This window comes from Paramisgurnus dabryanus, chromosome 4, assembly GCF_030506205.2.
Source record: "Paramisgurnus dabryanus chromosome 4, PD_genome_1.1, whole genome shotgun sequence".
In the NCBI taxonomy this organism is placed as follows: domain Eukaryota; kingdom Metazoa; phylum Chordata; class Actinopteri; order Cypriniformes; family Cobitidae; genus Paramisgurnus; species Paramisgurnus dabryanus.
In genome coordinates this window covers 23,742,159-23,767,655 of record NC_133340.1, presented here as the reverse complement: position 1 = coordinate 23,767,655, position 25,497 = coordinate 23,742,159, and the positions used below count along the sequence as shown (strand labels likewise).

At 38.9% G+C, this 25,497-nt stretch overlaps 1 protein-coding gene across 3 annotated transcripts; it reads left to right on the top strand.

Annotated features, from left to right (window-relative positions):
- The first annotated feature begins 813 nt into the window (after window positions 1-813).
- osbp (oxysterol binding protein) lies at window positions 814-24,170 on the top strand. Of its 3 annotated transcripts, XM_073814342.1 has the most exons (21): window positions 814-992; window positions 2,096-2,266; window positions 8,084-8,292; window positions 8,427-8,589; window positions 12,016-12,127; window positions 12,208-12,406; window positions 12,621-12,735; window positions 12,893-12,956; window positions 13,035-13,202; window positions 13,288-13,533; window positions 16,499-16,619; window positions 16,790-16,893; window positions 16,979-17,074; window positions 17,218-17,405; window positions 17,885-18,114; window positions 18,207-18,245; window positions 18,457-18,504; window positions 18,604-18,627; window positions 21,440-21,478; window positions 21,646-21,675; window positions 22,127-24,170. In XM_073814342.1, the coding sequence occupies exons 2-21, from the start codon at window positions 2,133-2,135 to the stop codon at window positions 22,267-22,269; spliced, it is 2,472 nt and encodes an 823-aa protein (XP_073670443.1). In that variant the 5' UTR covers window positions 814-992; window positions 2,096-2,132; the 3' UTR covers window positions 22,270-24,170. The 3 variants fall into 3 exon arrangements, with proteins under 3 accessions (XP_073670443.1, XP_065151289.1, XP_065151290.1); XM_065295217.2 differs by lacking the exons at window positions 18,207-18,245; window positions 18,604-18,627; window positions 21,440-21,478; window positions 21,646-21,675 and having other exon boundaries at window positions 817-992; window positions 12,896-12,956; XM_065295218.2 differs by lacking the exons at window positions 18,207-18,245; window positions 18,457-18,504; window positions 18,604-18,627; window positions 21,440-21,478; window positions 21,646-21,675 and having other exon boundaries at window positions 817-992.
- The last annotated feature ends 1,327 nt before the right edge of the window (window positions 24,171-25,497 follow it).

Sequence of the window (25,497 nt, the reverse complement as noted above, 5' to 3'; positions counted from 1 at the left end):
CGCGTGTATGTGTATCGCCACCTATCGGTCAGATGACGACTCAACCCCACTAACACTCCCAACAACAGGGGTCCGGAGCCTCAACAAACTTCAAAGGAAACCCCATGATGACCTTAAATGATTTACAATAAAACTAAACAAACAATAAAATTATCTAAAACAACTAAAATCCGGAAATAACTCAGTGTTCGGTGGTTATTTTATAATGAATATATGTAGGGTAACTGCCTAGATAAGAAGAAAAAGAAAGAAAGAAAGAAAGAAAGAAAGAAAGAAAGAAAGAAAGAAAGAAAGAAAGAAAGAAAGAAAGAAAGAAAAGATGAAACACAACTTGGTCTCTAATGTATTTTAGATTAAAATATCAGCAGTATATATTTAATATATTTAACAATATCATTAATATTATATTTAAGGAAATATTAGAAATATTTGTTTAGTTTACGCTACAACATGTACTGATTTACAGTACACAGGTCAAAAATATTGAAATAATAAATTGCCCTCAAGTGGCTTTTGGGAGAGCTGCTTTACGTTGCTTGGCAACCATGAACAACGTACTACAGTTTTATTTAGCTGCTACATGATTATGTTAACTATATTAGTTTGTTAATATTTCATTATAATAATAAACTCCCTTAATTAAATATAAAATCAAATAGCAGTTTAACAACATCAATAAGCAAAACCATGTGTGTGTTATAGTGATTTTATCATGTTTAAGAGACTGTCAAGCCTTGTTTCAATCATAACCCACGACCACTTATTGCGTCATCATTTTACTCTTTATTTTGAAAAGGGGCTAATGAAAAACTAATGACGATTCCTGTCTTATCTAAAATATAATCATTAACGGAGATAAGTGGTTTATTGATGAGAAGCAGGCCATTGATTTAACAATGTGACTTTTATGTGAATTGTGTGGAGTTACTCACTCCTGTCTTTCATGTCACTGTGACTTCCTTCTTCCACAGAGGGGATCGTTGAAAGATCAGGTAAGAGCTGTGCTGAACCCAAAACACATTTTCAAATGATTTAAGCACTTACTGCACTGTGGGTTTTATGTTTTTCCCATCATGTCATGCAGTTAGGTGTGCTTTTATAGAGGTGTCTGATGGTGCGCTTTATTTCGCTTATATATTTGTCATTACAGAGAAATTGAAGGTTAGCACGGGCTAGTTAGCTTCACTTCAGCACATATTTCCCCTCGCACTGACTGACATAATTCAATGACTGTTTATGATTTGACGCGCATGTGAATGGTTTATAAATGATATATCAACGCATATGTGTTTTATTTACAGATTTATTGGCGTTTTTGACCCTTTGCGTGCACGTCTCGCGATAGCGCGTCAGTTTTATTAGCCGTTAGCTGAATTAGCCGTCAAAGTCATTTTATGTGTACGTGCGTGTTTTGACAGACATTTATATTTACAAAATCTACTTTTATTTACAAAACCAAACTGTTATTCTGTGTTTTGTGTCGTTATGTGTGGATTTTATCATTTAGAGGTCGTTTGGACTCGTACAGGCCGCATTTATTTAAAGTTCAAACATGACTGAATCGTGTTTATTTTTATTAAGCAATGTTATAAATATTCTTTATTAGTCGTCGTTTAAAGTATTTCTTCAGTCTTGATGATAAATATCCTGAAGTAAGTTGTTGTTTCACCCAGCGAGTTTGTATTTGACACGTAGGCGAAACCATGAACCTCCATATATTGACATCTTGTTGACTTAGTTAGAATAACGCACGTTTCAGCCTTTAAAATTTGGACTGTTATAAACACAGGGTGCTGCCTATCTAGACAGCATTTTGGGTATCAGTAACATCATACCCAAAATGCCTTAAAGGTATACAGCGCCTAAAATGCAATTTTGGTAGGCTGGCACGCAACATTTGTTTATGTAAACAAACAGATGAGGTGTTGTATATTTGCACTGTTGATGTTGTGTGTTTATTTATGTTACACAATGATATGTGAAAGGAAGGACAGGTATGTTTAAGGCCTTTCTGTTGTAGGAACAAGTTTGTAGACATTGCCTCGTGTAGTTATCGGTGTAAACAAGCCCATTTAACCTTTTTGTGTCAACCCAGGCCCCCTTCATACACTGTGAAGCCACGGGCTGTCGTGATGTCGGAGCCCAAGGCGCCCACCCCAGCCCCCGGAGACATGTACAAAGGCTGGCTCTTCAAATGGACTAATTACATCAAAGGATACCAAAGGAGATGGTTTGTCCTGAGCAATGGCCTGCTGTCTTACTACAGGTGAGATGCTGTTGCTGTTTATGGACTTTTTTGACTAACACAAATGTTAGTGAGTTTATCTGCAAGTCTACCGTGGATTGATAGGAATGTCTGATCTGATGAACCTTTTGTGGTGGTGTCATATAGTGTACTTTGGCCCCTGTGATAAGGTGCAGAACGTAGGTGGCGTTCCTTTTGATGGCTAACCTGGTTTATTATATTGACGCATAAGGACTATTATTAGATATATCCACAAAGGCTAGTGTTATATATTAATATTACTGCACACAAGCAGCATTATGGACCAAAGATCCTATATGTGATCCAGTCTGTGAAAACTTGGCTAAAGTCATGATTTACTTTGATATCTTTAAAAAAAACAATTGAAATCAAACTTTGAAGCTTTTAATTTTACAGGCAGGGTCACAAATAACAACCCTTAATCCCACGATTTTTGCCTGGGACGTGATGAAGATCTTCTAGACTGACATTGGAGGAACGACCTGAATATGAATTGCGTTTACATTACACTTCAAATTGCGCGGATTGTAATTGCAATCTGAAAATACACCCAATCGAAAAACGACAATTTCATAAAAACTTTGTAAATCACACAAAGCTTTTAACGTCGCATGAGTTGGTTTTTCAGACAATTTGGAATAAGAAATATATCGTAAAACCGCAATGAAAACGTTTTTTTTTTTGCAGTTAAAAGGTACCCCAGCATTTGTTAAAGTCACATGAACATTCTTTAATAGGGTTCCTATTCAGAACTCTTTCTTTTTTAAAAGGAACCAGAACCACATGGAATTCTTAAGTTTTGGTTCTAAAAGTGATTCCGATGCGATGCACAGGCAAAGCGCTGGGAGCGGTCACTTTAAATAGCTGCAGTCTTACCTCATGAATATTAATTATTGGTACGTTGAGCCACTGTTTATAGTCACACAACCAAATTAGCACAGCTTACTCAAAATGAAAACGTGCGCTGCTGAGGTACACTTTGTACACTTGGTTTTAAAGTATACAAATAGATCTAAAAGCCATGTTTTAGAAAAGTCAAAAGTTTTTGGATTCATTTCCAAAGTTATAACGATGAAGCAAAGTGTAAAACATGTGAAAAAATATCCTGCAAAGGCGGTTGTACAACTAATATGGCCAGGAAAGATCCGCCTCCTCCCAGAGAAACAAGACTTGTTCATTTTTCTTCAGAAAAATAGTTTTGCTAAGATGTTGAATTTTAATTGAAATGAATTTAAATGCTCTGTTTAAAATATGTTTACAGTGATTAATAAACACAAATGGAATTTTTAATATTTTTTATTACAATGGAACCGGGAATCGTTAGGCAGAACTGGAATCTGAAAATTTCTTACGATACTCCACCCTATTTTTTAAAGGTGCTAAATTGCATAATATACCCTCCAAAAAACACCTCACATGTGGTCGCTCCCAAGTATAATGTGCTTTCCTACACTGTGAAAAAAAATCATAGTTTTCACGCTGTAATTGCCAGATAAGTTAAAAATTAATAAATTAAATTTAATGTTTTGTTAACTCCATTACAGTTATGTTAAGATTTTCTAGAGAGTTAAACTTAACAGGTTTTTAAACTTTTTATTTTCTGTAAAAATTAATTTTTTTACAGTGTAGCAAGAAATGCTTGAAAAACACACCATAATGGTTGTTATAGTCTTTGACTAAAAAAAATAGCTATTACGGAGACTGCAATATACGTAAACCTATCAACATCCATTAGCAAGATTTTCGGAATGATTTATCGCCAGAGAAAAAACGACTTTTTATTCACATGGGTGATTCTCATGAAATCCAGATTTAAAAGGTGTCAAGCATCCGATTTTTAAAAAAAGCCCTTGAAGCCAATTGTTTTGCACATATAAGATTAAGGTCTGATCTTACTATAACCATTATTTTTAGAGTATTTAAAAATATTTCCTAGAGAATTATGTACATTTTTTTTAGATGATCATTACCGTAATACGATATTACATTAAATATATGCATTTACAAACTCATGTTTCGGTAATGAGAACTAAAAAGTTGTCTAGGTACTATGACAAACAAAATGTTAACTTTTATCTGGAGTGAAAAAATAAGAACTGCTTACCTGGTAGCCATCTTAAGTGTCACAGTCAATTATGTCCCTTCCAACAATTATTTTTTAAAAATGTTAGTTCCTTGAGGGCTTAAACAATGATTGAAAATTGTTGCGGAGGATGAGAAAATTGGTCTTGGACACATTTATATTCCTTATTATTGTCTCTACATTTACCAATGATCACCAAATACCACATGTTTCATTACTGTAAATGTTTATAGTATAACATGCACTGAAGCTTTTTATTTTTTAGATTTTTTAATTATAAATATTTCCATGTCAAAGAACCCAAATCCAGTCATGGACACATTGCGGTAATGAAAATGTTCCTCTTAAATGTGGAAAAAACAACATAATTGGTTTGTATGATGTCATTTGAAATCATGTGCAAATAGTACATGAAGAGATGTTTGTAACCGCATGCTTCTTATTTTGATACTCTTACTTTGCATTTACTTTCATGACACCTCATGAGTCTTATTTCGTGAGAATCACCCACATAACATTGGTTATTGGAAAAGGCATCATTTTGCGTTTAGTTTTGTACAAATCTCTAATGAAAACCAGACTATGAAGACATTGGGCAACCACCTGGCAGCCGCTCACAACAGCCTGGCACTGTTACAATGAGTTTAACAAGGACAAGCAGCACTTGCTTAGTATTCATCCTAGTGCAAAGCGTATGTCTGTGAGAAAAGTGTTTTTAAGAATGCATTTATTAGATTTTGTTGACCCATCTTTGTGCTTTGTCTTGGCCCTGTTTGCGCTCGTCTGCCTGTAAGATGATGCCAACGTAATTAGATTTGAGTCACACCTATCAAATGGGAAGCTGCGTTCATCTCTATCAATTATTAATTGTGCGTGAGCGTCTGGAAATGTGTCTGTTTGCTGGTGCGATCACCACTGTTTGCACAACAGTTTGAGATGAGAAGATAAGACTTTCTATGAAATCCACCCACTTAACTGGATGTATAACTCTGGAAATAGTACGGTTAACTCTGGAAATAGTACTGTTACCAACACATCAACTGTTGGAAAGTGTGAGCGAGGATACACACTATTTTTAGAAGCTCTTTTGTTATTATTTCCTGAATAAAGGTTATTAAACATTGTTTTCAACCGGCAGCAGAGCAGCTAGCTAGTATGTGTTCTAGAAATTGTACTCTAGAACAGTTCAGTGGTAGCACATTGCGTTAGTAGTGCAAAAGGTCATGGGATCGAACACAGGGAACACACATACTGATAAATGTATACTTTGTAATGCATTGTAAGTCACTTAAAATTGTTCACCAATATATATAAATTATTATCCAGTTGCTTAATGAAAACTCACTGAGTGAAATGTGTGAGACTTGTGACATCACTGTGTAAACAAACTGACACAAGTGCACATTGTCTTTTACTTGTCCTCATGACATTGGTTTATAATCTTTCGATTGGTGGATTGATTTTAGGTCACATGACTTTTGTAATCTGAGTCACATGACTTTTTTCGTCTTTGTTCATGATGCTCCTGTGCTATGCTAAGAACACTTTTTTTAAACAAACACAGCTTTGCGTTGTTTAGCCAAAATATGTAAAGTACAGATTCAGATGTTTTTTTCAAATCGAAAACTTGCTGAATCTGATAGACTGTACTTGTTGCGCCCCTATTTGGATGGTTTCGAAAAGTGAGATTATTTGTCAGGTTTACATTGCTGTGCACATTCAGCAATATATATCTGAGCATGAGACCAGGGGCAAGTTCAAACCGGTGCGCAACGTTTTTCTACAGTTTCCAGGTTGAACGTGTTTCCTGGAAATGGTGTGAGATAGGTTTTCTCTTGTCAGAACTGCAGTCCAATCAGCAGCAGCATGTAAATAAACCATTGGGTACTAAAGAGACAACTCACACAATGGGTCCAAGTTGAGATGTTCTCTACAGTCACTGCCCTTGCCGTCCAGAATGAAAATCAAGTTTATTTTACCGTATTAAACACATATTTATAATGATTTTATTAGGCTCAAGAAACGTTTAAAAAACAACACAAAAAATGGCCTTCTCAGCAATCTTGGTTGCAACTCGTGCGTTGTTAAATGCATCATCATTTTTTGTTTAAAAAATGTTGTGCAACGTTTTGTTAAACGCAGCCCTGTTTTCAGTCTGATATTAGATACAGACATAGCGGTAATAACAGGATGTATCTGCTGTCACGGGATTAAAAGAAACTCTATCTTGGGTCATTTCTCGAATGCTTGCATTTCAGTGCTGATTCATGAATATTGCATAAGACACTGAATTACAGCTGTCAGGTCCAAGTTTTGCTTTATAGTGAGTTTCTAGAGAATGCCATCAATATTTTATGGGTTTTCTGTTTATGTGCACTGATGGCTTATTTGTTACAAAAGAAAATTTTAGGATAGTAACATTAAGTGTTTTAGCCTAATTCACTTGGTTATCTACAAATAGTTTCACATAATCTTCTATCACATTATTAAAATGTTACTGTATTACATTGTTGATATTTAATGAGCACCTTTTGTGTGATTCACGTTTTTACATTTCCGATTGTCACCCCTCCTTACTCCCCCAAATGCACGCACTCACACTACTTTTATCGATCCGAGCTCGGCTGCGCTTTCGTCATTATCAGTCGTTTGGTGCGCAATTACAGACAGCCCCCTCACATGTCATCATATTGCTTAGTTGAACCGTCTTAGTCGTGTGCAGCTCGGACATTGACTTAACTCTGCTGCGCGCATCAAAAGATTTTTACGGAGGCAGATGAAGATGAGTGGTCGCGCAATTGACGTCTTCACCTTTTGAATCGCGCTCAGGTGCGATTGCGCTCACACCATAGCCTTCTGCGCCAGAGGCCAAGTGAACCGCACTTCAGCCCACCTCTGCAACCCGGCCGAGCGGTACAGAGCGATCACACTAGTCAAACGAACCAGGCTTTGCGGGTCAACCACGCCCGAGTGCAGTTTGGTTTGGATAGTGTGTGTACACCCTCCTGTTAGCATTGCATTGTTAGCGAATCTTTCAAACATGTTAAGGAGCGTCACATTTCCAGCTGAAGTCAGATGTATTCAAGCAAATCACAATGTACAGATTAGCTGGCCAATCAGGGACACGGCACTTTTCAAATCGATACGTTTTCAGGAGTAGAGTGAAATCTGGAGCTACAAAAATGTATGGTATGTGTAAAATAATGTGTTTTTTAAACATAAACCACGCAAACACATTGTATTATACTAAATAAACAAAATAATTTTGTTATTTAGCAATGAAATAGGTGCTCTTCTAGGGATGCAACTAACGTGTTTTTTTTGTTATCGATTGATCAGATGATTATTTTCTAAATAATTAACTAATCCGATAAAAATCTAAACATCTATTAATTAGATTTTTCACTTATTATAGCTAAATAAAAACATTAAACGATTTTGAGCCTGCAGCTCATGTTGTATGCATCTGACTTTGAGCGCACAACTCAGATTGGGGTCCGCTGGACAAAAAATGGTTGTGCAGGAGCCTGGGACATCACAGACTAATGAATTAACTAAAATCGTTGACAACTATATTTATAATCAATTATTATTTTATTGATTCGTTGTTTCAGCTCTACATTAGTCATCTTTCAATGGGTCATCTTAAACTTTAACAAATTCAGCAACAAGCATGTATTGTGGCAGCACAGTAAATTTTTTTCTTTACGTAATATTAAATGACTCTCTTTCAGGACCCAGGCGGAGATGGGTCACACATGCCGGGGCACCATCAACTTGGCCACGGCCAACATCACGGTGGAGGACTCGTGTAACTTTGTCATTTCTAATGGCGGCGCGCAGACGTACCATCTAAAGGCCAGCTCAGAAGTGGAGCGTCAGCGCTGGATCACCGCCCTGGAGCTGGCCAAAGCCAAAGCTGTCCGCATGCAGGCCGAATCCGGTCAGTCACACAGCAACTGTCAAACCAGATTCAGTGAATGCATATTGTTTTTATGATGCATAGAGATGATAACCTACAAATCCTTCAGTGAACAAACAAGAAGTTTTAAGATTATCATTTCTCTTTATCTGCAGACGACTCTGGAGATGATATCTCGAGCACACCTCCGGCTTCAGGGCAGGGTGGAGGTTCACGCAATTCAGAGGTGCAGTCCACCCTCCGAACTCTTGGCAGCAAGGTGGAAGATCTGAGCACCTGTAATGACCTCATCGCCAAACATGGCTCTGCTCTTCAACGGTCAGTCTCTCTTTTATCTTTATCCTAAATGTTTGGTTTGGTTATTTACATGTATGAATATGGCAGACACTCTCATAGACGGTGGGCCGAGGGGAGATTTCGTGTTATCAGACGATCTCTTGTGATGGATAACGCAGTTTTTTTTATGTAACCGCTACGCTTTTCAACAAAGCAAATAAAAATTGTTGCCACTTACACACCTTGCACATTACTATAATATCGGTAACTTTCTCCAGGTTATTTTCCCGGCGAATAGAGCAAGCAGCTACGTTTGGGGTCCGAAGTTCATGACGTATTTGTTGCGTTCATCCAATAGCGTGCGTGGAAAAGTGATGACGCATGTCAACAAACTGGCGAGTTTCGCTGGAAAGATTGAACTTGTTAACTAATTTTAGCCACTAATGCAGTTTTAATATTCAGTTTGAAACAAAATGTGAATGTAGAGGTAACGTTGCCCATTCTTACCGTTTTTATTTTATGTAACCATCTTTGTCATGTCCTGTCATTTTTTTGTAATCTTTAATAAATACACCGTTCTATTTTTTTACACCATTCTGATATCTGTTATCGCTTGGAAACACAACGTCATAAAGCAAGACAGACAATTATTTTCCCTGCTTTGTCATGTTTACTGGAAAGAAATGTCAAAAAATGAAGTGCTGCATGCATGTATTTGAGGATAGTGGACCCACCATTCCCTTCACAGGCACAAGTTGGCAGAAATTGATTTAATCAGTGATTCTGTGGAAAGACCTTGAATGCAGAGAAAGCAGTACACAAGAATAATACAGGCATATAAGTAACAAAGCCAGGAACCGACAAACAAGTTAATCAAACTAGCTAACACAAGCTACCACAGGCAGTGCTACAGCCATTTCACAAATATCACAAAGATAAAAAGTGCACAAAGGAGAAGAGAGGAAGTTTTTATTGAAGAAACTGCAAAGGAAGGTTGATAGTATATTGTATAGACATGCAGTGAAGAAAGTAGCATGGTTTACAGTAGTATAAATTAAATATGCAATGTTTAAGCAGTAGCCTTTAAATAGCAGAGCAAAAATGCATCAAAGACAAATGGTTTAAGATTATTATAACAGTTACATAGAAAATCGCATGTACAGTGTATATACATACACATGTGCAGTGTAGTAAAAGTATAAGAGTAGTACAAATGTAGATGCAGTGTATTAACAGTAATATAATAAAAACAACCTACAAAATTTTCCTTTTCAATTATGGCATGATTGGCATCGTTATTATCAACAAAACCAGACACCTGGGGTCTCATTTATAAATCCTTACTAAAAGTCTACGTATGCACAAAAGCCAAAAATGGCATACGGCAAAAAATATTAAGACAAAACAAAGCACTGTTCCCTTTATAAATCACAGATCACCTGCAATTGTTCATACATGAATCATTCTCAGGTCCCACCCTGCAAGCCCATTCTCCCATTAAGTTCGGTTTTGTATAGATCACAACCTTTGTGTGGGAACTGGCGTATGCACAAAACGGGGCTGGAAATGTGCGTACACCAGTTCCCACACAAAGGTTGTGTTCTATAAAAGAAAAAACTTAATGAGAGATGGGCTTGCAGGGTGGGACCTGAGGATGATTCATGTATGAACACTTGCAGGTGATCTGTGATTTATAAAGGGAACAGTGCTTTGTTTTATAGGTCTTAATATTTTTTTGCGTATGCCATTTTTGGCTTTTGTGTGTACGTAGACTTTTAGTAAGGATCCTACGCACAGTTTTATAAATGAGACCCCTAAACGATGTGAAATTGGTTTATTACCCATCTTAAGGGAACAGGTGGAAACAATATATGTAGCATGAGTTTTTCACTGCTGAAAGTTACAAATCATTTTTCTTCAATCAGTGATGTGCAGAACCTAAACCTATTGTTTTGCACTTTTTTAGTGGTAGAGGCAGAGGATAGCGAGGCAACGCCAGTAAAAACACAGGCTCTGAGGTCTTAAGCCCATGGTCTTTACACATCCAAGCAGGCCCCACACATTGCATTATCTGCAAACATAAGAAGTATAAGGTTCAGAAAAACAGCAGTAAAGGGGTTAAAATAAAATTAACAGTATAAAACTAGGTATCACTTCACCTGCCCTTACAAAAATTAACCATTGTTTTTCTACGGTTAAAAAAATGGTTACTGTAGTAAAACCATGGTAATCACAAAATAACTATTGTTTTGACAACTATGGTTTTATAGTTAAATCGTGGTTAGTGTAGTAAAACCATAGTTTTGCTGATAGTAATCAATACAACAAAATACATTGTTTACTACACTTTTACCACAATAAAACCATGGTTAATTTTCGTAAGGGTGCTATCGAGATTATACCCGGTACCTCACCACACAAAAACACAAGAACATTAACACACATATGCAAATGGGTAACGTTACAAGCACTTCGGCAAAACAGTCATTGAGGAGAGGCTGTTAACAACGTGAACTTTGACTGTCAAAGCTAAATTTACTTTTTTTAAAAACTGTGGAAGAAACAGAGGGAGTAAACATTGCAGCTTATAAAAACTATAATACTGTGAAAAGCATAAATTATATAAAAATGTACATTTTCGCTGCTCTAGTTGTCTACACACCCAGCAGCTGTCGAAGTGTGGCTTGCCCACCGGTCATTTTAAAGCGCAGTGGGCGCAAACTTTATGAAATATTACTAGAACATTCGGCTGGGGTGTGTCTCTCTTAAACGGAGATGTAAGAGAAATGAAGACGACACATATACATATTTTGTGTATGACCGATCGGCGGTAAAAGTTAATATGCACGGAACATCATTGTTGTACGGAACAGTTAACGTTAGTCTACGCCTACGTAAAACAACACTAACGAGACGCATACATACGTTTGAACAAACCAATGTACACAACAAACATTTTAAATAGATATCAATTAAATCAAATGAATACTTACAATCACACAAAGAATGTCCTTGGCGATGGTCAATTCCGCTGCAGCTCGTGTCTGAATCCGTGTAACAGCTGTTCTACTAACCCACGTCTGATTGGTTAATAATAATCCTTTGTCAGTATCTTGGCGCTCTATTGGTTCGACTGATATAGTAGGCAACCACGTTTGCCTGCATATTTACGGGGACATTTTATCATTTCGGGGGAAAATGTGCAATAAATGCGAGTGGCAACACTTTTCATATCGTTGAGAATAAAACAACCGTCCAAACTTTACAAATTCAGGTTCTCCCTCCATGGGGATCATCCATTTCGAAAAGTAAAGCAGATACGGAGCCTCGGCCCACCGTCTATCAAAGTAACTTGCAATTATGTACACATTTATAAGTCCAAAGGTTACCTGGAAATTGTGGTGTTGTTAGCACCCGTTTATACTAGGATGTGATGTGTAATCTGTCAATTCATGTGCTCTCCCTCAGGTCCTTGTCTGAGCTTGAAGGAATTCGAGTGGGAGGAGAAACGAGCGAAAAGATTCGGCAGGTCACGGAGAGAGCCACGCTCTTCCGCATCACCTCCAACGCCATGATTAACGTAAGACAGCTACACGATGTTTGCTTGCAATTAATGCAAAAGACATATTATTAACACTTCTCCGACAATCTGACACCCAGGCGTGCCGGGACTTCCTAGCATTGGCTCAGGCTCACAGTAAACGCTGGCAGAAAGCCTTGCAGGCAGAGAGAGAGCAGCGAATGCGTTTAGAGGAAACCCTGGAGCAGCTCGCCAAACAACACAATCATCTAGAGAGAGCTTTTAGGGGTGCTACTGTACTGCCTCCTTCCCAGAGCAATCCCTCTATTGACAGCAAAGGTACAGGACCACTGCTAAACCTACAAAACGTGTTTTAGCTTAAATGGAGCAACGGGTACATGCACAATTATTGGTGTCTAAGTCATGAAAGGAGTATTCTTTTGATCCGTCTCAAACTGTAAAGCGTTTGGTTTGAATTGGGGCACGTGTGCAAGAAGTGAGTTGGTGTGCATGTGGCCACTGATCCTCAAGTTCTTCTTAATCCGTCTTGTAGGCTCAGCTCAAGGAAAGGGCGACGCTAGTGATGAAGACGAGGAGAACGAATTCTTTGATGCTTGCGAGGAAGTACAAGAGTTCATCACTGTACCAGCAGACCCCAAATATCACAGGTCTTTATTTACTCCCTTACTCCTGTTGCGTGATCCCTGTTAACCTACCTCTCGTGTAAGTGTTACCTTACTGGACCTAAGTTTGTGTCTTCCTCTCCCCTTCCTCTGTTCTCCTGCTCTCTGTCACTCTCTCAAACTTTCTTTCGGTTTCTCTCAGGAGATCTGGCAGCAATGTGAGCGGAATCAGTAGCGAGATGGGAATGGATGACGGAACGACATCGGTACGAGATGCAGAAACACATTCTAAATACTACTAAAAAGTGAATACGCTATTAAAAAACAGTGTTTTACTCTCACAGCTGGATGAACAGTCACTGGCGTCCAATCCCGAATCCCCTCAGTCGCAGGATGTAGTGCCCGTGAAGAAGAGGCGGACCCGCATCCCAGATAAACCAAATTACTCGCTCAATCTATGGAGCATCATGAAGAACTGTATTGGAAAAGAGCTCTCCAAAATCCCAATGCCTGTATGCTCATCCACGTCTCGAATATGAATTCCGATTCTTTGCATTCTGCAATAATTTAGCGTTTTTTTTTTTTCTTCTCTTGCAGGTGAACTTCAACGAGCCCCTATCCATGCTGCAGCGTCTCTCAGAGGATCTCGAGTACTACGAACTGCTGGATCGGGGCGCCAAGTGCCAGAGCTCTTTGGAGCAGATGTGCTATGTGGCAGCTTTCACTGTTTCCTCGTACTCCACTACAGTTCATCGTACAGGCAAACCCTTCAACCCTCTGCTGGGAGAGACTTTTGAGCTGGACCGCATCCAGGAGAGCGGCTACAGGTCTCTCTGCGAGCAGGTGATTGGACTCTGCTAATGTTGAGAGCTTATTAAAGGACACATATTATGCAAATTTTTAGTCTCAGGTGTGCCCAGAATGTGTCTGTGAAGTTTTAGCTCAAAATACCACACAGATCATTTATTATAGCATGTCCAAAAATGCCCCTATTTCCAAAAATGTGCGTTTTTGTGTGTGTACCTTTTAAATGCAAATGAGCTACTGCTATCCACTCCCTTAGCATAAGCCAGTGAGCGCTTTCAGTTAAAGTAGATCTGAATTCTATTAAAGGATTAGTTCATTTTCTTTAAAAAAATCCAGATAATTTACTCACCAAGTCATCCAAAATGTTGATGTCTTTCTTTGTTCAGTCGACAAGAAATTATGTTTTTTGAGGAAAACATTACAGGATTTTTCGCATTTTAATGGACTTTAATGGACCCCAACACTTAACAGATTTAATACAGTTTAAAATTGCAGTTTCAAAGTACTCTTAACGATCCCAAATGAGGCATAAGGGACTTATTTACCGAAACGATTGTCATTTTTGGCAAGAAAAAAAAATGACAATTGTTTTGTTTGGGATCATTTAGAGTCCTTTGAAAAACTGCCATTTTAAACTGCATTCAAACTGTTAAGTGTTGGGGTCCATTAAAGTCCATTCAAATTAGAAAAATCCTGTAATGTTTTCCTCAAAAAAAAAAAAAAATAATAATAATTTCTTCTCTACTGAAAAGTAAAAGAAAAAAAGAAAGACATCAACATTTTGGATGACATGGTGGTGAGTAAATTGGCTGGATTTTTTTTTTTAAAGAAAATAGACTCACTATTATTCAACTCGCAGAGGGTGGAAACTATGGTAATGCAGGGCTTTCAGTCAGTGGCTGTGGGCGGGGCTTTAGCAGTGTGATATCACATTAACAGATTAAGAGAATAAAAATGGCACGGCTAATTGGTTTATTGGTGATTAAAAAAATAAGTGGGTGGATTTTTTTCATTGTTGGGTGTCACACAGCATTTATGCTAACACACGTTTATGTCACCTTAATAACACCTTAATAAGCATTTTTTATGATTTTCACCAAATTTTCAAATGAAAGAACATGCTTTTAAACTAAAAACATTTCATCCTACTGTTCTCTTTTTAGCACCTTTCAAATATGGGTAGGTTTTTTCAAAAATACAAATTTTGAGCAAAAAGCTGAGATAATTGCGTTTTTGTGACTGTTTTCTGATAGAAATCTGATTCAGAGCGAGGATCAAAACATACACTGAGTTTTAAAGGGGCCATGGCATGAAAATCTGACTTTTTCCATGTTAAAGTGCTATAATTGGGTTCCCAGTGCTTCTATCAACCTAGAAAATGTGAAAAAGAACTGCCCAGTAACTTAGTTTTGGTAAACCATTTTCTACAAGCATGTGAAAAATTAGGTCATTGCTATTTGGCTCTCCTTATACTTTACTTTTACTTTACTCTATACTTTATTGTCTCATTTCTGAGAAATTTGTCTTGGACATCAAAAACACAGCCAGTGCAAACATATGTAACCATACAAAAACATACAATGGACAAACAGGGTTAAGTACCCAATTACAATATACACAATAATCCACAAAAAATAACACTAGTTACCACATACACAATCTCTAAAACGTGTTTTAAAAATTTGTTTTGTCCCTATTCATCATTCTATGTCATGTTATGATGTCATAAGGAGCTCTTATTATAATAATACCGCCCCTTAATCTGCACTATACAACCACAGCACTGACATTTGGTAAAGAGAGAAAGCGAGAGAGAGAAAAGTATTGATAGCACAATTGAGTTTCAATTTTAACAAACCACCATTATTGCGATCAGTGTTCGAATTATCAGCTCATTTGCATTTTAAAGGACAGACCCAAAACGCCAAATTTTGGCTTACCCCTACAAAGTGGCAATTTAACATGTTATAATAAATAATTTATATGATATTTTGAGCTGAAACTTCACGTGTACTCCGGGGACAACAAAGATTTATGTTTTTGTATTATTTAAATGTTTGACCTATGGGGTTGCTTCTGGGTTTTATAAGTTGGATAAGAGCGCCATCTGGTGGATTATAGCAAAAATTTGGATTGCCGGAAAAACTCGTCATTGGCATGGAAGAGTTTTCTCTTCATTGACGAGATAACTGGTCAATGATGGGTAAAGAGTTAAGTAAGGGATAATGTAGAGGCAGCCGGTAGTTATCGGGAAATAAGCCCCGACAGTGTGATCAGGACCCGACGCGAAGCGGAGGGTCTTGTATCACACTGAAGGGGCTTATTTCCCGATAACTACCGGCTGCCTCTACATTATCCCGCTTATTACACGGCTACTTGCCACATAAGAAAAAAACTGGACATGAATATGAATTTGAAACATTTTATTGGCATATTTGTTTTAAATGAACATTTTTATCCTTCCGCGAAACTTTGCACAGATGCATAAAATGATCGTAATACCTTATTAAGATCCTCTGCTTCATACTTGTCTGTCTCCATTTTTTTCTCTTTAACCAGTCTTTGAGAAGTTTTAATGCCCATTCTGTATCTTTTTGTGTGTTGGCTTCGTAGCTGTCATGCTCTATTTTGTCAAGTTCAGTCTCAGTAAGCTGTCTGTGTCTTGTCGTTGTTCTTTCTTCTATCCACTGTTTAAATGTTTTGTTTTTTCCGTACATGTTAAAATGAATGTCAAACTTTTGGTTGTCCAGTGTTTGTCACAAGATGGCGCCAAACAGTAATCTTTATTGGCGCGGCGCGATTTTAATCGTACAAGTAGTACCGGCTATGCGTTATTACTTTGGAGCGGTTATTATTTGAAAAAAACGAACCTGCAAATGTCTCAACTGACCAATCAGAATCAAGCATTCCAGAGAGCCGTGTAATAAATATGGATAGGGACCACATGTAAAGTCAATTTTGTGTTTGAGTGATGAATTCAGTTTCCTGTTTCTCTCCTCAGGTGAGTCATCATCCCCCGGCTGCGGCCCATCACGCAATCTCCGAGCGAGGCTGGACCCTGAGACAGGAGATTGCCCTGGCCAGCAAGTTCAGGGGCAAATACCTCTCTATTATGCCTCTCGGTAAGGGCTTTACTATCTTTTATTTTAAGTTTAATGATCATTCAAGCATCTACAAGGAAGTTGGTTCCTTTTCCTAAAATAAACACAGTATGCTATAAACCAAGAAGTGTAATGGAAAGCATGTGATGTTTAAATGCATAATTGTATAAATTGCTTGTTTGCATACTCAGGTTCAATTCATTGTATATTCGAAAAGAGTAACAATCACTACACCTGGAAAAAAGTCACAACCACAGTGCACAATATCATCGTTGGGAAACTGTGGATAGATCAGGTGAGGACCTTTATGATTAAACATAATCGTATTTTCATTTTTACATTAAAATTTCAAAGCTTATTTGTGTGTCTGTCATCTCAAGTCAGGGGAAATCGACGTCGTGAACCACAAAACGGGCGACCGGTGTCACCTCAAATTCGCTCCGTACAGCTACTTCTCCAGAGATGTGGCCAGAAAGGTGATTCATGAACCCTTCCGCTCATTCAGCATACAGATGTGTCCGTTTCTTCCTCTTTGTAGCCTTTGTGCTTCTGCAATGCATGGTCATCTGTCTTCTCTCGTTTCCTCCTTGTGTAATGCTCTCTCTCATTCTCTATGTAGGTCACAGGCGTGGTGACGGATAAGGACGGGAAGGCGCACTACGTTCTATCTGGGACGTGGGACGAGAAGATGGAGTGCTCGCGTGTGATGCAAAGCACCAGAGGAGGAGAGAACGGTGCAGAGGGCAGACAGAAAACCGTCTATCAGACGCTTAAAGCCAAAGAGTTATGGAAGAAAACACCACTGCCGTAAGACCTTCAAGTGTAGTCAACTGCACAAACCAAAATCTGTCTTGTCAAGCTTGTGTGCTATATTTAATATATTACATTATAAGAGAAAGCTGTAATTGTATAGGTATTATAGTTTTTTTACTTTTTATCTTAAAGGGACACTCCACTTTTTTTGAAAATATAAATTTTTCCAGCTCCACTAAAGTTAAACATTTGATTTTTACCGTTTTGGAATTCATTCAGCTGATATCTGGGTCTGGCGCTAACACTCTTTGGTTATTTTTTAGCGTCATGCTAATGGTCTAATCAGATTCAATGGATTATGCTATAGCTATGCTAAAAGTGCTAGCACCAGACCTGGAGATCAGCTGAATGGATTCCAAAACTGTAAAAATCAAATGTTTAACTTTAGTGGAGCTGAAAAATGAGCATATTTTCAAAATAAGTTGAGTGTCCCTTACAAGTACGTTATTTTAACATCCTGTTGTTCGGTTCAGGGACGGTGCTGAAAACATGTACTTCTTCTCGTCACTGGCACTGACGTTGAATGAGCAGGAGGATGGCGTGGCTCCCACGGACAGCAGGAGGCGGCCGGATCAGCGTTTAATGGAGCAGGGCCGCTGGGAAGAGGCCAACGCTGAAAAACAGCGACTAGAGGAGAAACAGCGTGCCGTCCGCAGAGAGCGGGAGAGGGAGGCCGTCCGTACGGCCAGCCCTACAGAAGAGGGTGAGAACCAGGCACACAAGCCCTCGATTTTTCTCTCCTTTTCTCTTTTGGCCGTCTCTCTCGTTCACTCCTGTCTCTGTTTTTCCCTCAAGCTCTCATTGAGGACTCAATATCTGACTCGCCTTTTAAAAGCAAGTACTCCTGCTTTTCTTTCCTTCTTTGTTTTCTCTGTTTCACCCTCTTGTCACAAACTAACACGCATACGGCCGTAATGATGCCTGTATGCACATTAATAATGCATGTTGCTCACCTTCATTCATTCATTCATTGTATTCTTTCTGTTTGTCTTAATTTGCACCCCTCTTTTTTAAATTTGCTGCTCGTCTTTTCAACTCTGATCAGATGAAGATGTCGAGATTGCCACCGAGCCCTCTGAGACCACTTTGAAAAGCAAGTATCATCCCATCTCACTCTTAAATCACTCTTGTCTGTAATGTTCATCATCCAATCATCTTTTGCTTCCTCTCTGTCTGTCTGTCCCTCCATCAGCCGACACTGACGAAACCTCCTCAAGCAAGTAGCCCTTATGTAGTTAAAACCAGAGCTGTGAAGTTTGAATCAGTTACTGGTTGACACGCATCTACATTGAGTTAGGGGACAGACGCTATTTTAAAAATAGTTAGATATGCAATGAAAGTAGTAGTATGAATATCCTTAAAATAATAATGTCATGGATTTCTAAACCATGTTGCTTTCCATTTAACCTACACTAGGGGGCAGTGTGACCTCATTAGTAGTAGCAGAGTGTAGAGACCAAGGGTGCCCCAAAAATAGGACACTGGCCCGCCAGGACCGAATTTGGGCACCCCTGCATTAGACAAAGAGCTGTATGGATTACATTAATCACTAGGGGTGTCAATATTCTCCAAATCTTCGATTCGATTGCATTTTGGTCATGGTTCGATTCTCGATTTTTACTTTTTTTTGAAAGCACAAAAAAATGCTATGCCATTTTTAGACTAGACTTTTATGAAATATAATATCTGACCTTGAACCCAGAGATGCCCTGCCATGTTAGTCGTGCTGCCAGTGGAAAAACATCATTACTTTGCACCTTAAAAACGCACTTCTATCACCATCAGACGAGATTGTGAGACTAAACCCCAATAAGTCATGTTTAAATGCTGTTTTTATAACTTTTAAGCAACTGAAAATAAGTTGTTGTGAAACTTAAACAGATCTCAGTTCGGAGAAACGACCGATTCTGTCACAGATGCCGTTCTCTCTGTTCTGATTCAGCTGAAGGTGGGAATCCCTTGCTGTTTTTTTGTTTCCCATGTAAAGAGCAGCTTGTGTGGTGTCTCCTGCATCTGCCATGCTATCTTTTGACTGGCTGTAGCTAGTGAAGTTAGAAGATGTTGACTCGCAGCACTCAACACGTATTTTTTTCCCGCTTGGCAAGCCGACCGGATGTGACATGGGGGCATGGCAGCATTGACGATTTCATTTTTTTATTTGAAGTTCGAGGCTGTGACTTAATTTCGATGGATTCCGATTTAAAATAATTATCGTGACACCCTTATTGATCACAGAGTTTCGGGATAATCCAAAAGCCTATGGAAAATTCCCACGTGCTGGCCTAAAAAATATGTCATTCCTTACTGCATTTACACCAGCCGCGGTTTTCGCGCGTAGTTAGACGCTTGAACATTTGAGTTCACTCGCTTCAAAAAACGTGAAAATCTGTGTCATGGGAGGGGCTTCTGCGACTCTGCTGAGACTCCGCTTGCTTCCTGTAATTATGTCACTACTACAGCAAGGTCCTGATTGGTTAATGCTGCGCGGAAATCTGTAAAAGTTCCGATTTTTCAACTAATGCTGCGTTTACACCAGCCGCGGGAGTGGCGACAAAAAACGCGTTATTTGCGCGTAGTTGGACGCTTGAACATTTGAGTTTACTCGCTTCATTCGCGCGTGAAAGCAGCGCGTGCGCGCGTGAAAGCAGCGCGTGCGCGCGTGAAAGCAGCGCGTGCGCGCGTGAAAGCAGCGCGTGAAAGCAGCGCGTGAAAGCAGCGCGTGAAAGCAGCGCGTGAAAGCAGCGCGTGAAAGCAGCGCGTGAAAGCAGCGCGTGAAAGCAGCGCGTGAAAGCAGCGCGTGAAAGCAGCGCGTGAAAGCAGCGCGTGAAAGCAGCGCGTGAAAGCAGCGCGTGAAATTGTAGTCATTCGAGAAATTCACAAGGAAATTAGCCTCATGGGAGGGGCTTCTGCGACTCCGCCACTCTGCACGCTTCCTGTAATCATGTCAGTATTACAGCAAGGTCCTGATTGGTTAACGCGGCGCGATAATCCGCAGAAGTTCAGATTTTTTAACTCCCATGTTTCCCACGGCAACGCTCAATTCGCGTGGAATGTGCCATCTGCGCAGCGCGTTCCGCGCCATTCGCGCCGCGCTTACCGCGTGTACCGCGCCGCAGGATGCCTAATCCCGTCTTTGCTTTGACTTAACATGTAAATCGCCTGCACTTGGCGCCTCTGCCGCGGCTGGTGTAAACGCAGCATTAGGGTTTCACCAAAATTAAATCACAACCTCGAACTGCGAATTAAAGAATGGAATCATCGATTCTGACGTCCCATGTCACGTCCGGTCGGCATGCCAAGCTTTTGTAGTGTAAACGCACATGTGGTTGAATGTGTTCGAACAGCCACAGGAGAAAACTTTCTCTCCGCCCATTTATCTAATCTGAGGTTAATGAGCTCAACGTTTTGCGTCTTTTCTGACTTCTGGCGCGAACACATGCTGAACAGCGCTATTATTAGCTTTTCGTTCATAAAACTAAAGCGGCTGATCTCTGCAGTTTCATTTTGGAAGCGTGTGAAAGTTGCACGATCTTATTTCATCAATTGAGCTGAAAATTCAGAAAAAGCTGTAACATATGCATGTACAAAACACTGTGCAGCATGTTTACTTACAACACAAGCAGCAGACTCCGACATAACATTAGTTTGTGTCTATATAAACTCGTCATTACTCCCGCTTGCGTTTAAATGACAAGGTGCAAAGTAGCCTACCGACAGAAAGTTTCGTTTATCAGGTATGTGCGTGTGCCATATTTTTCCACTGGTTCAATGTCAGATATTATATTTAATAAAAGTCTAGTCTAAAAATTGCATAGCATTTTTTGTGCTTAAAAAAAGGTAAAAATTGAGAATCGAATCAAATTGGTCCTTAGAATCGAAAATGTAATCGAATCAAGGATTTGGAGAATCTTGACACGCCTGGCTATTCCTGCAGTTCTGTATTTTTGTTAATGTTTTCTTCTACCCTCACATCCTAATATCCTCACTCATCTTTTGTTTGCTTGCATCCTCCTTTTCTACTAATGTAGCTGAAACACTCCATGGCTCTCACCCGCCAGAATACTCAAGCAAGTACCACACACACATTTATATTATCATTACCCCATTTTTATCACGATGCGTACCCATCACACTGATCATAAAATGGCTATTGTGGAGTTGGGTTTATCGTGATATAGTTAAAGTTGAAGAATGAGATGCTCATTGTGTTACTGTTTGCTCTTTGTTGCTCTAGTGGAGGGGCCTTATGGAGCTCCAGTCAAAAGCAAGTAACATTCACCCAAAAACTTTCCCAGACCTTTCATCTCTCACCTGCACCTTTTCTGTTTATTTTATTCAGTTCCTGTCTATTGCATAAATGTTGTGTGACATAAGTAAAAGTTTGGATTGTAGGTAAAAGTTTAAATGTGGTAGCATCTGTGACAGTCCAGTCAATGTTTTGTGTCTAGTTAGCTGTTAAAAATAAGAATGAGCTTTATCTGCACAATGTTTGGTCTAGTTTTCATTCTGATGTATAGAAATGTCTGGTCAAGCCAAATTTAGATCTGGCTGGTGTCCCACTAGCTCCATACTTGTATAGTCCTTTAAAAAATGAGACACCCGCAACCAAAATCAGCTAGTTTTGAGTAAGCTAGTGGGACGCTACCTCCATACACCTGCTCTTATGCGCAATCACGTGATTGTTTACTTAAATATCTTTGTTTGTATCCAAGCAGGCATTCACGCGGACAACTACAAGGCAATGTGGTTCGAACGGCGCGTGGACCCGGCGACAGGAGAGCCCACGCACATCTACAAAGGGGGTTACTGGGAAACGAAAGAGCAAGGGAACTGGGAAGGCTGCCCGGAAATCTTCTAATCCAAATCGCGCACAGCTCCCCTCCGCCCAGGATGAGTGGACTAAAAACCATCCCGTGACACCTCACCCCCCCTCACAGAAACTAAACAAGCGAACACTTAGACAGGTGCCCCCTTCTCTCTATCCATATGGTAGTATCAAGATGAACTTTAACACGTCCCTCTTTCAACACCACAATGTTCGGGATGAGAGGAATTGGTTTTCTGGTTTGGTTGTTAGCATTAGGAAAGCGTGTCTTTTATTCAATCCCTTTTTAGGATCTGTGCTCCACACATCCTCCGGCTCCATCTGCTGGAGGGAGGAGGGCATTTTGAAAATAAAGGGAAATGGGGGTGCGTTTCAGAGAAACGCTGTCGAGCTCTTTCCTTTCATTGCGTGTGTTTGTCTGCGAGAAATCTTTCTGTCCGCCTTGGTTTGTGGATTCATTCAATACATTTGGTCGTCATTCTCTGAAAACCTGTCCGTGCTGATTTATTATGGAACACAGAAGGATTTTTGTCGATTCTTCTCCCGACTTTTCATAGTGACCATGTTTGCCAAGCCAAGGACAGAAAAATTCAAGAGGTCTCGTAATAGTGACCCACATGAATGCATGTGTTTCTAAAATCGAACGATAGCTGTGTGATTGATATTTTCTACCTGTTCATACCCATTGTCATTTATGTTAAATATAGCACAATGCACCAGTGTTTGTTTTGACACTGATGGTAAATGAGAATTCAGAGCTTAAGCAAAGCTGTTGTACGGCGAAAATATAGCACATGAGTTGCATAAACTTTTATTTTTTACGCTTTTTGAACTGTCATTATATGGAAAAGAGCGCCATGAAGATTCCTCAAAAGTTTTCTTTCGAGAACATGAGGGAATAATGACAAAAACTTATTTCAGGATGAACATGTCCATAAATAATCACTTTAAACATTACCTAATATTACCTAATACCTGCCCAGGGTGCACCTGTGAAAATCGTTTGCTGATCTGAGACCTGCTCCTGGAAAATGTATTTAACATGATAATGACGGATGATTATCATCTCTATGTAATTTTCATTAACCCACATTGTTTCCCACAGATGCATTATGGTCCATAACCTCATCTTTCTGAAAGATGCCTTAGATCTGCCGTGTCCACAAACTGAGGTGTACAGATGTATATGAGTGTGTGTGTGTGTTATAGGGAGGTCAAGGGAGGAGTCTTGTGTATGTGCGTGTGTGATCATGAGTGATGTATTTGGGGTTTATTGTATATTCCAACTAAAAGAAAAATTGCTTTTTATTTTCAAGTGTACTTAAATACGTGCGTGGGATAAAACAATGCAGCGATGCAACGCGAAAAACATTGCAAATGTTTGTGTATATAGATATCTATGGAATAATGAAGTAAAAATATTCACACGATTAATAACAAGATTCTTATGCTGATACTGACAGCTAGAGTTATAATTATGATGGTAATTTTGATGTAGCTTGAGGGTTCGACACGATTTATTTTGACTTTATATCTTTTTATTTTTCATGGTGTCTGTTTGATGTTAAGCTATGACACGTTTAGGTTTATCTCCCCATATCAAACATGAATCAATGTTTTGCTAATTGTCCTGACTAATTGTAATATTTTATATATGTCTGTCTGTTTATCCTCTCATTCTGTTAAAACAACATGAATTCACATGAATTTTACTGCTGGATACAATAATTGCATATTATAGTTCCTTTTTTTTTGTAAAACATTTTCTTTTGACAGTCGTTCCACAAGTTTTTCCTTTTCCTGTCTGTTTCTCCCTCTCTTGGCCTCAGATCATTGTGTGATGACACAGAATTGCTCTTGACTGTCCTCATGATGCAAACTGATGATGAAATAAAAGCTGGTTTGGAAAAGGAAATAATCAAACACACACAATCGCCTGTTGTTATGTGTCTGACATTCTATGCCACCTTTCCCATAATGCTTCGGTAGGAATGAAAACACCTGCTGAGATTATAAACTGTAATCCAGATGGTGAATAGTTAAACGCTCCACCTCAAGTAATGTATATTGCAAAGATAATCAATTCTGTCTGTCAAGATATCTGTAACTATCAAGTCAAAAAAGGGTTCTGATTTGAAATTTAGCATTTCACTTACTTATACTCATGCGATATGCACATAAAATCATTGTGAAAACCCTTACATCCAAAGTTGCTTATTGAACTTGTGTGCATAATTGGAATATCACATTAAACAAAATTAAGCGAATGGAAAATACAGCCAATGGAAACGCATCAATTCCGCAAAAACTTACAAAGTTTTTACGCGTGTATGAGGTGGTTTTTCAGGCAATTCGGAATAGGTGTATTTTGCAAAACTGCAATGGAAATATTTTCAGGTCATCTAATGCAAGTACATAAGATATAGCCTACTAAAACGTCCCAAAATACTTGTCTGCTCTCAATTATAAGAGACTTTCCTTGCCAATAATGTACTTTTACCTCAAAGAAACACCATTGCCGCTTGTATGAGGGCCTTTCCTTGTCATAAATGTTCGAATAATACTCTTAAGTCTTGTCTGGTTAAAAGTAATGCCTAGTGTGGTGATATTAGTAAACCTCACAACATCAGTCGACGTGATTTTTGGAATGACTTATAGGATGGGATAAACTACGTTTTAGTTGTATATCATCGGTTAATGCAGTGTTTCTCAAAGTTTTTCTGCCATTCCCCACTTTGGAGGTAGGGAAGGGTTCCGAGCCCCACCTGTCCCCAATTGCCCTGACAAAATGGTATCAAGTAGGCTTTAATTTTAACTGCTGAAATTTGTTTAATCCCATCATATTTTAAAACATAACAGCATTAAACACTTTCAATAGAGAAATGCGGAAAAAAAAATGTGCAAATGTGAAAAATACTTTTGCAACTGTGTTTGCATTTTGTCTCTGACAAAAGTCATCATACTTTCTTTTCGGCTGGCATTTTGGTTGATTGGGTTGACTGTCTTTCTTTGTTTTCTCTGTTAGTACAGAATCTCCAGTTTTCATTCCTTGTCACAAACATATCCATTGTTAACTTTTATACCCACTACCGCCTATTTCGCCTCTCCACATTAAAGTTTTTGTTCCAATTCAATTCTAACTTTAATTCATTCTTGTAGACTAAAGTTCCGGGTGACATTTTCTTCACAGTCTGATGTTGCTTTAAGTTAGGCTTATATTTAAATGGGTAACACTTTATTATAATGTTCATTAGTTAACAT